The sequence below is a fragment of the Micromys minutus genome (genome assembly GCF_963924665.1).
Source record: "Micromys minutus genome assembly, contig: SUPER_22_unloc_1, whole genome shotgun sequence".
Lineage (NCBI taxonomy): Eukaryota > Metazoa > Chordata > Mammalia > Rodentia > Muridae > Micromys > Micromys minutus.
The window spans coordinates 2,358,302-2,372,685 of NW_027667990.1; the positions used below are offsets into that span (position 1 = coordinate 2,358,302).

The 14,384-nt window shown below is 42.9% G+C and overlaps 1 protein-coding gene and 1 pseudogene across 2 annotated transcripts in view; one reads left to right on the top strand and one right to left on the bottom strand.

Moving 5' to 3' along the window:
• The first annotated feature begins 6,451 nt into the window (after nt 1-6,451).
• On the top strand, nt 6,452-10,068 carry LOC308435387 (cyclin-dependent kinase 4-like; annotated as a pseudogene). Its single transcript has 2 exons — nt 6,452-6,545; nt 9,155-10,068. The product of its transcript is annotated as a cyclin-dependent kinase 4-like (transcript).
• Nucleotides 10,069-12,347: 2,279 nt separating this feature from the next.
• Nucleotides 12,348-14,384, bottom strand: part of LOC308435388 (putative sperm motility kinase W) — a gene marked incomplete at both ends in the record, with an annotated part of 69,672 nt that continues 67,635 nt past the window's right edge. The window contains 2 exons of the mRNA XM_080942641.1: nt 12,348-13,352; nt 13,464-13,655. Of these exons, the coding sequence (XP_080798767.1) occupies nt 12,348-13,352; nt 13,464-13,655 (1,197 nt within the window). The remainder of the gene's footprint in view (nt 13,353-13,463; nt 13,656-14,384) is intronic.

Genomic DNA, 14,384 nt, shown 5'->3' on the forward strand with positions numbered 1-14,384 from the left:
ATCAGAGAGGTGATATACGGCTCCATGTTGGGAAAGAAGAAGTAGAATATCTTATGATTGATCATGCTCATCTCCCAGTATGAGCAGTAGTGAACCAGCTCATATCTGTGGGAAAAAGAGACCATCTCTTCCCTAAGATTTAAAAAACACAACACTCTGCTATGAGAGTATGGGTCACTGAAACTTTAGAGGAATCCCAATGCCATTGCTTCATGTTTCTAGAGGATATGGTGCGCACAAGTCTTCCAGTCGTGGTTTCCCTGTATGTGGGTCTGAATAGCTAAAATTCTATGAAGATGACCAAGGCAAGATCTTCACCTCTGAAATTCTTGAAAATGTCAGCTCTTCACATAGACCATAGAGAATTGAGAGATGGATTAAGTTCTCTGTGTAGTTTGGGGGTGAGACATGATGTGATAAAGATTCCCACATGGCTCACATTAAAGCCTGCTGTGACAGGCCTCATTGTGATGTTGCCTCATTATAGAGCTGCAGAAACAGTGGACATGGCCAACATCTGCCCAGGTTACACAAGAGCAAAGCCTGCTCTGACAGGTCTAAATGTGCATTAAAACAGGATTACTCAAGAATTGTTATGACACTGGACATGACTAAGGCCTTTCCATGTCACACAAAGGGAGAGATTTCAATTGAATGACATCCAGATGGTGTGCCAAGGTGATGTCTGTAAGAAATACTGAGCCAGGTTTGTTGGAGTGTGAGAGTTGTTTAACAAAGAAAGCAAGGGGGGGGGGATAGATCTTGAGTCTGTCTCATGACAAACAGGTCTTCATATGTGTGTCTTTCCTGTGAGCCTTGATGAGATTCTGTGTTGTCAAGGCAGTTATCCTCAGGAGAGACCTTACTCTACCTGGATTTCTTTTTTCTCACAATGACATAGTTTTATGATCTCAGTCATGTACAGAGATGGGTACATATACAAAGACACAATAAATAGCCTGTCCTTCCATATATTGCCAATTTTGTATCATTGGGATGTTATTCCAGCAAGAAATCATACCTGGATGGCATTTGATAGAGATGTATGAGAAACATCCCTTACAGCAGCTTCGGTGAGAGTGGTAGGACTTGTCATGTGCATCTATGTTTCCAACCTCACTTGCTTTAGGATATGGTATGAACAAAGCTTCTGTTCTAGGTTCAGAGACCTGAGAGTTTTACAAGAAATAGACATTTTCCAAAGATGCCCTCTGAGAACAGAACCCCGGAACTTCAGCTATGTGTGGTATGAGATGCAGGACTCAGCTCTACTTTGTGCCCTTACCTCTCATAGTTGTTTGCAGTCTCAATGTCTGAGCGTGGAAATCTAGGTTATCTATGGTAATCCTCTTACCTGCATCTACCAGATGAAGGCTGTAATAAGTTTCCCTTCTGTTTTTATGGGTATCACATATGAAGGGTAATCTAAATTTGTATTTGAGATCTGTGGTGAGCTTCTGAGTACCTCATGTCATAAGCCACGCTAACTGCAACATCTTGACTCATCTTCAGGGAGGTAACATGGTGCTTATTTTTTAGTGATCCATAGAAGATAGATTTGGAAGTATTAATTGGTAGACTTCAGTCCTATTTTCTTCTGTAGACTCACTGTCTACATGGTTTTCATCATGGCAGAGGCACATTATTCCATTAAGAGGTTGTTCTTTATTAACAGCCAATGAAGATCCCATCGAGAACAGGGCCGTTTTTCAGAGCATCCACAGTATAGTTTAGATTCTGTGATAACAGCCAGACCTTGACCTTCACTCATTTGACGTTCACTCCATCTTCCTCACTTAGTTCAGGATACTTAGGCAGGCGTGGCCTTTGGGGAGATAAGGTATATTTAATGTTGAAGATGGAGGTGGAAGGCATAACCATGACCCATGATGGGTCAACATCCTGCACAAACCCCCTCCCCTAGCTTTCTGGATCCCCAGCTTCTGCAGAAGTTGTTGTTGACACTAACTACAAAGGAATAGAAAAGTTTCAACTGTGAAGGTAGGAACTCTGACATCAGGAACTACAATATGGAAGGGCTGTTCGAGTTTTAAGTTCATTTTCACCACTGAGTCAAGATTAAGTTTACTGGCTTGGATTTCTAGTAGTTAAATATGAGCACCTTGTGTATGGGCTCTGTGTCCCTGATGTTGGATTTCCCATTTTTAAGTGTTACAGATGAACTGTTTTACCCATAGAAAATTTTGATAAAATAAATATAGGCAGAAAGGACAGGGAAAATAAAGTAGAATGCTAAGATCCAGTAAGACTTAATGTTAGAGAACTAAGCTGAGAGTGTGGGGATTCTGAAATAAACAACCAAGACAATTATGTGGGAAATAATAGACCCCATTGTCCTGACTGGATTCCAAGGAAGAACAGCACAGGTGTGGGTGAAGGCCGAGACTCCCACAATTATTTCCCCAGCATGTAATGGCACAGTCACAGATTCTTCATTTTCTTCCCTTAGAAAAACTTTTCCAAGAATTCACAATAAGGTTCAATCCCTGGGACCTATAAAGGGTTTGAGAAATACCGCAGTAGAGTTATTGTCTGTATTCACAGGCCACCCTGGAAATAAATAAGCTATCCCCCAATTCACACAGACATAGAGAAACACAGAGTCACACACCAAACACAAACACACAGAGAGGAAAAGATTCAGAAAAAAATAGAAACAGATAGAAATGGAGATTGTTAGTGATACAGAAAGAAAGACACACACAGACAAAAGGAATAAAAAAGCTAAGAGACAGAAGAGAAAAAGAGAGAGTTAGAAACAAATGTAGAGATAGAAACCAAACTGAAATAACAGATAGATATAGAAACAGTGAAACAGACAGACAGACACAGTATAAAGAATGACAATGAAAACTAAGTGAGAAAAATAAGTAAACAATTAAAATTCTTAGCAAGGTTAGATGTTCTCAGTGCCCATATAATCTGTTCAGATTAGGGTAAGTTCTGTAAGCATCATACATACCTAGCAATACTGAACTGGTTCTACTCAAAGAGGCACAGACTAATAGGAAATGGCATGAAAGGCTGACCACTTTTTTACCTTTTGTGGAAGGAGGGACTCCATAATTGGAAAAGGACCTAGCAGAAAAAAAATAGCAAAAGGATCAACCTTGAGGCAAAGAAGCTTGATATGAAATCTTAATCTATGTATAGAAAGAATTAGTCAAGGTCATTGTAGAGACATCCCAGTGATGAGCTTTTGCCTGAATGAAAACAGAGATATGTGTAATATGGGGAGAAACTGAGCAGGCCAAGGAGTTCACAGTTTAAGATGTTGTCTTTGTGTCTAGATAAAATCAGAAGCTGATGCCTTTAGTGTTGAGTCTGATAGTTCTCAGTGTTGGGAGCTGTACTTGCCACTGGGATCACATTTTGCTCATATAACTCTCAATAGAGCAGGAGAAGTGACCTGGAGGGAGGATCTTCACAGAGAAATCCTGTAGATGAAATTCTCATGTGAGCATATCTATAGAGGATCTGTTTGATTATCTTAATTGATATGGGAAGAAAACAACAACTTTGCCATTGCCTTCCATAGGCTTGGGTACAGAACACATAAATGCAGAGAGCTTTAGATGAGCACAAGCCTGCAAGTTTACATGCATGCAATTATCTCTCTCCGCGGTTTACTGTGGATATGACATAGGTAGCCCCTTTGTATGTATGCCTCGGTTTCACTGAGTTAATGCAGTAAAATCTGGACATGTAAAGTCACCTGGAAATTGCACTAAAAGGTTTTGTTTCAGATAGTCTCCATGATTCTAAAGCAATCCACAGACAACAGTGGAAGGCATCTGGTGGTTCACTTTTCAGTCAAAGTCATTAAAATGTGGCTCCCTAGTCATGAGGAATGGGACCAGGTGCATATTGCCTCACTCCAATTTTCTGATTCCCACTCATAATCTAAGACTCTCCCTCAAAGAGTTCTGTCAAGAATCAGAAAAACTTCTTTCTGTGTGTGCTGTATGTCGAATTACAGCACAGAGTAGATTTCAGAGACTCTTAAAACCCATCCACTAATGACCTGCCAGGAAATACCTATCATATTGAGAGGCAAACATTGTGCCACCATTTCACTGACATAAAATTAGTGAGCAACATAATTGGTGAAACATGGGTGAAGAACAAGGAAAGAAAGCACTCAGTAACTGGTGAATACCCAAATTTGTTACATTTAAGAAATAACCAATGACATGAACCACCATAACATATGCACATAACCCTTTTCCAAACCCCAATCTGTAGAGGAGTTCAAGGTTTACACATTGAAATAAATGGCTACTTGATACTTGTTGGTGGCAACCAGATAAGGGAGAGGGCCATACTGCATTTACCAGACTTTCATGCTACAGATGTTTGGGATGGTGCAGATGAGGTTGCTTGACTCATTGATGGTGGCTTCCGGTCTGGCAGATAGGGGCTATTGGTTGGCCTGCCAGGTAGCCACATTCGGTAACTTCTTGTGGGAAAGCCTCATGATCTGCAAAAGAGAAGCGAGAGGATGGAATACAATGGGGTGAGAAGGACAGAGTTCCCAGTACCTTAGTCATGATTCTGCCCATTGCTTCCTGACATCCTGCCACTGTACTGAGTCTCTGGAGAGAAGAAGTATATGCAGACCAAAGGAAGTTCTCTAGCAATAACCACAGAGGTTCAGTGCTCAGAAGGAGAGGACAGCAGTGAGTTTGTGAATATGGAAGAACATTATAGGATGTTCCCATGTTTCTAGACATGTAGGTCAATTCTAGGTTAATGCCATTCAGAAAAGATTTAGAAAACTGTGGATGGAAGCCCAGAATATTCTTTCTGTGCAGATGAGTGATAATAAAATCTGAGAGAAATAGAAATGACTCTATCCTGTGGCTCCATCATGCACGTCCTCTAGGCATTAGAGAAGTCTAGCTGGTCAATGCACTGCATTAGTCAGTTTCATGTGTGACCACACTAAACACCATCTATGGAAAAGTAAGCTGGAATCTAGAAGACAATCATAGTGAGAAAACTTTTTGTAAGTGATCTGCAAACTGACAAGTGAGCATCGAGTGTTCAAGAGAAGCATTCATCCCACATGCTGTTTGAAGAATGAAGAGAAGTAGGCCTTCACAGAAGATCCTGAAGAGTCTCCTCATGGGGCATGACACCCAGGGATCCCTCAGGCCCTATCAGCACTTCAGAGCTCTAGTCATCCTAGAAATACTACTTACTTGGGCCGGGAATGAAGAAATGTTGGGACGTAGGTTAAGATGAAGCCATGGTGAGAAAGCCACATGGCACCTTTCCTTCCTCACCAGGTCTCTCCTTTCACGTGTAAACACTGTCTTCCCTGAGACAGAATGTTCCAGGTTGGAAAATGGGAAACTCATATTTTCAGACATTTAACTAGATTTTGGGGTCAACAGTATTAGCTATAAAGCCAGTTCAAATTCAGATTTCAAGTGGTTGTGACTTCACTGAGAGAGCAGGTACAGACTTTCAGTTCAGACTGTCCTTGGCAGTAACAAACAGGGAAGGACATTGGTGCAGAGTATCAGCAATTTGGCTCCAGCCTGTGTTGCTTTGGTCAGGGATACTCTTGACCCTTGAATGCTGTACTGAATGTCAGGAACTTATCTGGAGATGTCTGAAAAGACAGCATTGATAGAAGGTCTAAGCATACGTGATTTAGGCAGCTCAACCTACCTGTACCACACAGTCGCTTATTTCTATAGTTAATAAAGTCAGGGAGAGTAAGTTGTTGTGCTCAAGGGGACTGAGAGTCTGCATGGGAAATAAATAAACCAAAGGCTGATGAACAGTAAGGTCTAGGTTTACCTCTGGTGACAGTTTTTATCTACACCCTTACCAGCTTAGAAGCTCAACATGAATATGTGAAAAAGGCGGAACCACATGCAGGAACACAGCATCCTTACATTTTCCCTCTGTCAGGATGGCCTCCTCGTCTTCTGACTTTCCCATCACCAGGACAAGAGGAGTGCACAGTTCATGCTTTTGGCTTGTTGTGACAGTCAACTCTCCCAGGGCCTGTGATCTGTGTAGAGAACACAATTTCACCAAGAGATGAAATAGAGTAAATCCCTTTAGGGTGTGCACAGTATCACAAACACTCCTCAGTTCCACGTGTTCATGATGGCTGAGTGCCACATGGTTGCTCTCAATGTCCTCAGTTTCATGCCTTCTTTCTCTGCAGGCTCAGCCAATCAGAGCTGTCTTCTCAGGGACACTGTTTCCCAACCACCAGGACTAGGATGCTAACTCCATTTTCATTACTGTTCTTACCTCTTTTGATATGGACTTACCTCACCACCTTCATCTTCCTGAATGCAATGGGCTCTGTCAGTCTGTCAGCCCCTCGGACAAGGCATGTGTATCACACTGATGATCCTGGGATCTAGCACGTAGTGAAATCCTTGCACCTCACTCTGGTTATTGAATGGCAACTGACAAAAGAAGAGATCACACCACTTCAAATAGTCTAGAAGCTGGGAACACATCTCAGAGCCAGTCTTCACCCTTGCTCCTTGTGGGTAAGAATGAAGTCAAACCTGTGAAATGAAAATGGCTTCCATGGTGCTAGAGGAAGATTGGAGTAGGCACAGTCCAGGAAGTAACTCAACAGGTTGCAAGGCAAGAACTGAGAGCCTATCTCTGGCAGACATCCCACACTTAGGAAAGAATTGCTAGGAAATGCAGTGACAGATGTCAGGGTTTCACCCACTGACTCATTTCTAGAGGTCCTTCTCTATTGTCCAAATTTTAAAGACTGAGAAGGAGGGCTGGGTGAGTGTCAGGGAGATAACAGTCCTGTCACTAGGAAAACACCAGCTTGCAATGAAAAACTGAAGAAAAGATCAGGGGATGCACCATGTAGCTTCCAGATTGGCCTCACATTAATTTTTGCATACAGCCTTCCACTGTCACAGGTATATCCTCCTTTCTGCCTCCTCAGTGCCAGGAGCTAATTGTACGGCCAGGTCTCCTCTATGGATACAAAGCAATCATTACCTGAGTTTCAATGGCAGAAAAACCTTGTCAGCGGGTACTCCACTAAGACATGGACTTCTGCGTGAGATGGTGACATCACTGCAGCTTGAAGTGAAGGGGAACATGTCCATCCACACTTTCATCTCTAGGTTTACTCATACAAGCATTAGATTTCTCAGGAGCTTCTGTTGTCTGTGGGAACCATATCCTAATACCATGTCAGCACAGGAAGGAAATGTCTTCCTATTGATGGAAAGAACAAATGGGGGAAGGAAGAGAAACAAGGGCCAGCTTATGTGTTCTATGAGAATGAGAGTTGCTTGTTCTTGGGGTACAGGAATTGAAGGACTGTGTATCAGATGGTTTGGGCAGCTATCAAAGAGGCCCTGTTCTTGTATGTCATTTCTTATATACCTGTTGTTTTACTGTTTTAGCATGCAGAACAAAAGTGTAGAAATCCAGTCCTTTGTTTATCTATAGATGCTGGTGTCAAGGCTTGGGAGATGTTCCACACTGGTATCACAACCACAGAGTTCGGGCCCTTGGTGTTCCTCTGAACTACAGGGAGGTTTTGAGGTGGCCCATTGGAGACTTGATCATTGTTCCTCTTCCAGGCACCAGATCAACACTATAGATTCCATTTGGACACTTGTCCCTGTGTAAAACATCCTTCCTTATTTTCTGCATAACTTGCTCAGGTAGCAGAATTTCAGTTTGTATTTCCAGTTCAGTGTTGTTATTTTGAGATGTGATCCTTAGCAACAATGAACCACAGCCCTCATAGTCAGGAATCCATGACCATCCTGGACTCACAAGAACAAGCTTCTGTAGCACAGCACCATCATCTGCAGAGGAGACACTGAAGGAGAGAGAGGCATTGGATGTGAGGTGACTTAAACACAGGACACATTGGACAGTGGCAGGATCATCCCTATTGAGAATATACTACTGAATGTGACTTTCCTTGGAAGATTACAACTAGGATAACTGCCAAGGGCTCAGGAGAACAGGGAACTGGGACAAGTTCAGAGATGAGAGAAGCAATGGACCCTTTACCTTTTCCAGAATGACTAAAAACTGCACATGAGACAGCCAGTGACTACTAAAAATTGTCAAGTCCATTGACTACTGGATGTCAGCATGTTGTGTGTCTGAAACCTAAAGGAACACCCGGGACTTTAGCATGGAGAGAGGAGAGTTCAGTTGTGCCAATGGTCTTTGTCTCATGCTGACTCTGGGATATAGAGAGTCCAGACCCTCTATTCCCTGTCTGAAGTTGGTTCAGGATGACTCTAATGACCACCATGTACAGATAAAGACAGCAGCAACAAGTCCTAGAACTGAAACAAATGGAGAATAGAATTGATTGGGGGAGGGAAAGTGGCTGAGCCTCCTGATAGATGCATGAGTTAAAAGGTGAAAGGAGACAAGTTCAAGTTCTTCATTGTTCCAAGAGTGAGGAGGAGCTCACACCCTGAAGTGTCTTGCATGCATGCCAGTAAGGGACTGCCTCTGTCCCTCTGGGTTGGATACTTTCCTGACAATTTGGTCAAATTTAAGTCATACATTGTTTATTTTAAATTATGCCCTATTCATTTTCTCGACTCCACCTGATGTACATTTTCCTCATTATTTACTGAATGTAAGTGTTTAGGAAAGTATGGATTGGAGCTTAGCTGGGAGTAGGAAACAGGACACAGAAATCATAAAGAAGCCAATAGAGAGCACCCTTCACGGCCTCTATTGTTGTTTCTGTTACTAAATTTCTACCTTCAGTTACTATACTTGACTTCCCTCAGGATGGTTGTATGCATGAGTTTTAAGTTAAAAACCTTTCCCCACAGCCAAACACACCCCACTGTTCTCTCTCTTTCTTTCAGCAATGTAGAGGGAAAGGCTTTGATAAACACCTTTTGAATTGTAGCTCTAGCTGAGGGCAGTCTTATCACAGAAGTCTCATGGGAGCTTCCTACATTATTAAAAAAAATCTCAGCTGGGTACAAAGCCTCCGGTACTGGCTCCCAGGCCCAGATAAAAGCACACCTTCATTGCCCGTGGCCAAGCTTAAGATCCCCTTCTACATGAATGGCGACCATTTGATATGTACCCATGTCTGGTGTTGGTGCTTATGGGATGGTACACTAAGCCTGAGATCCCCACAGTGGCCACTGTGTGGCCTTCAAGTATTTGAGAGTTCCTAATGGAACAGCAGCTGGGAAAGTCCTTTCTCTCAGCACCGTTCATGAGGCAGCCTTGTTAAAGATGATGAAGATCTTTGAACATCCCAGTGTTGCATGGCTGATTGATATCTGTGCTACTTCCTGAACTGATGGGGACATCAAGTTAATCCTCGCATTTGAACATATATATCAGGACATGAGGACATACCTGCACAAAGCAACGCCACTATGCTTGCCATTTGAGACCTTTAGATCTGATGCACCAGTTTCTAAGTAGCCTCCATTATATTCATGGAAACTGCATTGTTCACTGGGAACCGAAGCCAGAGAACATTCTAGTGATAAGTAATGGGACAGTCAAGATGGCTGACTTTGGCCTAGCCAGAATGTTCAGCTTCCAGATGGCCCTCGTGTCTGTGGATGTTACCCTCTGGTGCTGGGCTCATGAAGTTCTGCCGTCTACTTATGCAACACCTGTAGGCATGTGGATCATTGGCTGTATCATCAGAGAGATGTTTCAACAGAAGCCTCTCTTCTGTGGAAATTGAAGCTGACCAGTTGGGCAAAGTCTTTGAACTTATTTGATATCCTCAAGAAGAAGACTGGCCTCCAGAGGTATCTCTTCCTCAAGGAGCCTTTGCCCCGAGAGAGCCTTGTCCAGAACAGTCAGGGGTGCCAGACATGGAGGAATCTGGAGGACAGCTGCTGCTGGAAAATTTGACCTTTAACCCACAGAAGCAAGTCTGTGCCTTCCGAGGCATCCCTGCAGCACCAAGACCTGCACAAGGAGGAAAGCGACTGGAGTGAGAAGAGGGGCTGCCTGCCTCAGTTTCCAGACACTTGGTGGGAGGACCTGGATGAAGTGGCAGGCTCTGCCTACTCCTGAGGCCGTGCAGAGTCCTCCAACTTTTTACAGAGATCATTTTCAGCCTTAAATGACAATCCCTAACTTCTCCTTATAGGTTTACCCCCCCGTACCTCCCTTTTTTCTACACTAAATGTCAAGTGTATTTGTTTTCTTCTCTTCCTGAATCATACTGGTATAGTTTTTATACAAGAAAAATAAAAGCAGACAATGAAGTATGGTCTTCAAAAAACAAAACAAAACAAAACAAAGTCCAAGATGAATTGTTCTACAGAGATATGGGATGGCAGGTGAAGGAGAAAAAATTAGCCAGATCAGTATAATCATGCCCCTTTGTAGGTATGACTGGCCTCCAGAGGTATCTCAATCTCAAGGAGCCTATATCCCCAGAAAGCCTCAGCTAGGGCAGTCAGGGGTGCCAGAGATGGAGGAACCTGGAGCACAGCTGTTGCTGGAAGAAGACTTAGTGTTAGAAAGATGGCAATGGTTAGGATGCAAATCTTCAAGATTCTTAGGAATAAAAGCCTTTTTGGATCATTCAAAAGATTTACAGCTTTTCTGTGCAAAGTGCAAAAGATGTGCTGTGTAACTACTCCCATCAAACCCACAGGAAAGCAGGTCACACAGGCTGAGTGGTCTCCATGATGGAAGCACTCTGACTTTCTGTGTTCTCTAAACCTCAGTGCACGGTTCTTGAGCCCAGCAACGAGTTTCCTAACACTGTCAGGAAGACAGAAGCCTGGACTTTCTCTCACACCTGAAGCCCACTTTCTATGTCCGCCAATGGCACTGCTGTCAGCTACATACAATGTCCCAATCCTTCTGGGGCTGACTCTCAGGAGGATGGCTAGTTCAAATGTTGCTGCACCTTTAGAGTGATACCTAAGGCAACTGGTTATTGTGAGAAACCATGAAGGTGCATCCTAGGTGAGCACATGTGTAGGAATCTGAATAGAGACACTTTGAGTGTCCTGTGGCCTGCACAGTAGCTGCCTGAGACAGCACATTTACTGAATGATTAGGTAAGCCATCAACAATGCTGCTGTGTCAGGAGGCTTCACATTTCTGTGTTCTGGAGCAGGCATTTGTTGTGCTCATGGGGAGCACATTTCTTCTTGTTGGTATTAGGGCAAATGATGGGACGAAAGGACAGTGTAGAATGTGAGAGGTGAGTGTGCTGGGAGAGTCAGTTTGAAGTTCTGTTGCCTTGAGTTTGTTGACTGTGAAGATCCTCTGGCAGCTCCTCAGCCCTGGTTTCAAGATGGTTTGAAAGATTAGAATGCTGCTGTCTGCCTAGGCTCTGAATGCCACAGTGGAGAATAAGGTGACATTGACACCATTTCATCTCTGAGCAATGTAAGACACCTAAAAACTGGGAATCCACATCTGATACCCAATGTAAGAAACATAGCAGCAATGTGAGAATTCACAGGGCTTAGTACACTGTGCCTTCCAATTGAATTATAGAAAGACATTGATATGGCCACCTTGTACCTCAACCATTGTCATTATTTCAAGCACTAGGTCTCCAAGCATAATCTCTACCTGGATATTTTCCCCACAGACGACAGGTATACATGCCCCCTTTCACTCTGGCTGTACCCACAGACACTTGATGGTTACTGCTAGTTCAGTTGCCTTAGATCCCACCTAGGCATTCTCCAAAAAGGTTTTTTCCTCAGATGTTAAGGATCAGGGTTTAATCCAGCTGAGATAGAAATAATTTCTGAAAATAAGCTTATAGCACCCTCTAAGAGTGTGGTAAACCTCTAGACCCTAAAGCATTAATAATTCAAGAGCTAAGAATGCAGCCTTGTGGCAATCCTTGGTATTTAAAAATCATTATGTTTAATCTTTACATATCAAGAAAACTTCGACATTTCCATATTACATTTATTTTATATGTATTTTATGCTTATCATAACTAGTAAATTTAGAGTACTATCAAACCTATAAAAATCAATTAAGTACTGAAAAAATATTTTCATATAGTTTTATGCACAAATGCTTTGAAAATCTGTATATTTATCTGTTTTTTTTTTAAAATAAGTTTGTTTATTTTTTAAAAGACCTGAAAATCAATTGCAAATAAAAAAGAGAAAGAAAGAAATCTTGTCATCCCGACAGACTCCAAAAAATACATCTTTTTGATTTTTTTCCAATAAGAAGACATGAATAAAACAGAGACAATAAAATTCAGAGCTGAGATGCATCCCCACCTGGCAAACTTGCTTACCTTCTCATCGGGTTTTTCTCACTATCTCTTCCAGGGGAGCCATTTTTTTGGAGAATGGATGTTGTCATTTTTTCCTTCGTGCACAGGGAAAGCAGCAGATGTTGGAGAAGCGATTCCGTATCCACCTACGAAATTTCTTCAGTCGCCCAATCTTCTGACAGGGAGATGTTATTTCAATTTCAGAGTCTTGTGAAGTAGTCGGGAGTGTTTCGATTTCTAATACGTTGTTACACACACATGGGCCAGCCACTGCTCTTGAATGTGGGACACTGCTAGAAGCTCTGCTCTGCTTACAGGGGTAATGCAGAGCAATGGGAGGCAGGGACACACTCCTGGCCAACTTGTGTCCCGATGGTTTCAGTGGAACAGGCCCCTGCTCTCCTGAGGGCCTGATGTGGAGGAGGCCAAAGTTTGGCTCACTGGCCCTTCTCTTTAGGGGAAGAGTATGTGTTGGGGATGCGGATGGTGTAGGACAGGGATCCACAGCCTTGGCTGAAGAGGGAGATCCATGCTTATGCCCTAGGTCTACATGTGCTTTTAATGTTAGATATGCACCCATTGGTGCATCGTATTTCTTTTTGTGCAGGGAATTCAAAATCTGGATGGCATTGTATCCCATGTCACACAGCATATCAATGATTTTGAAGTCTGGGTCTATCTTGGTCGAGATGGTTATTTCGCACTTCCTCACCCATGGATGGTTTTCAATTTCTTCGATGGAAGGCCTCATCTCTGGGGGAACCGTGAGTACTTGGTGGATCAGGTTCTCCAGTTGTCCAGAGAGGAAACGTGGAACAGCATAGGACCCCGTTACAATATTTTTACTGATCTCTTTAATAGTCTTTCCTCTAAAGGGGAACAACCCAGTAGTAATGAAAAAGAGCAGTACTCCCAAACTCCACACATCCGACTTCTTTCCCTCATAGGGTTCACTTAATATAAGCTCTGGGGCAAAATATATTCTGGTTCCACGTGGTACTTTCAGTAATGTCCCAGGTCTGCATCTCCTGGCTAGGCCAAAATCTATTATTTTGATGTTACCTTTGGCGTCTCTTACTATGTTATCCGGCTTGATATCTCGGTGTACAATATCTCGTTGGTGGCAGAATTTTATTCCCGAAACTATCTGTCCAAATGTTTTTTTTGCCTCCTCCTCCGACAGTCGGCCTTGGTCTCTTACTATTTCAAGTAAGTTTCCTCCCGGGACATATTCCAATATGAAATGTATGTTACTTGCTGTTTCTAAGACTTGGAAAAGGCGAATGATGTAAGGATGTTGTAGTGTCTCCAATATTGCTCTTTCAGTCCGGATCCACCTGATGTTGTTCTCATTAATCTGTACCGTTTTGATGGCAACCTTGGCCTTGGTTTTCTGGTGCCAGGCCAATTTCACAGTGCCAAATGTACCCTGGCCAAGTAAGAAACCCACACTATACTGACTTCTCAAAGTCTCTGTTTTGAAATTGCTGTCCATGAGACTGTTCCCTGTGCTCTGGTGCACAGTGGTTGTGAGATAATACAACCTGAAAATGAACAATCTAGTCAACTCTGAACGAGTCCCACAGGTCACCCAAATCAGCTTCCTGCTCTATCTGGACAAAACTCACAGGCCAGTCCACAGTCTTATACTGAGGACATTCACTCTTCTATCACAGTGGTTCTTTGTGAGGTCAGAGCATGAACTTCACCATGAAGATAGGGTTATCCTGCAGTGTGGCTGTTTCCTCTCTGAGCCACAGGGACATTTCTACTCTCATGAAAATGAGACTATCCTCTATCATCTTCTTCAGCAGATCAAAAGACAGATATTTACTTGTTTAGCAGTTACAGGCTGCAGAGGGCATCTGCTGCACAAGGGAAGTGCATTAAAGCTGCAGCCAGAGAGAGAGCTTTGGTCAGCTCTGCACCCTCCAGCTCTTTAGGCTCATGAGCCTCCAGTTAGAGGAGCAGCACCTGGGAGGTGCACTGAAGGTCCAATAAGAGAGCCCTTGTTTAGTCCTCTTCAGGTTATTTATTGATTAATTTATTTATTCCTATCACTTTCCAAAATAAAGACAGTTAATGATGAGTGCTGGGACAGTTCAGAAGCCTCCCTCTGCAA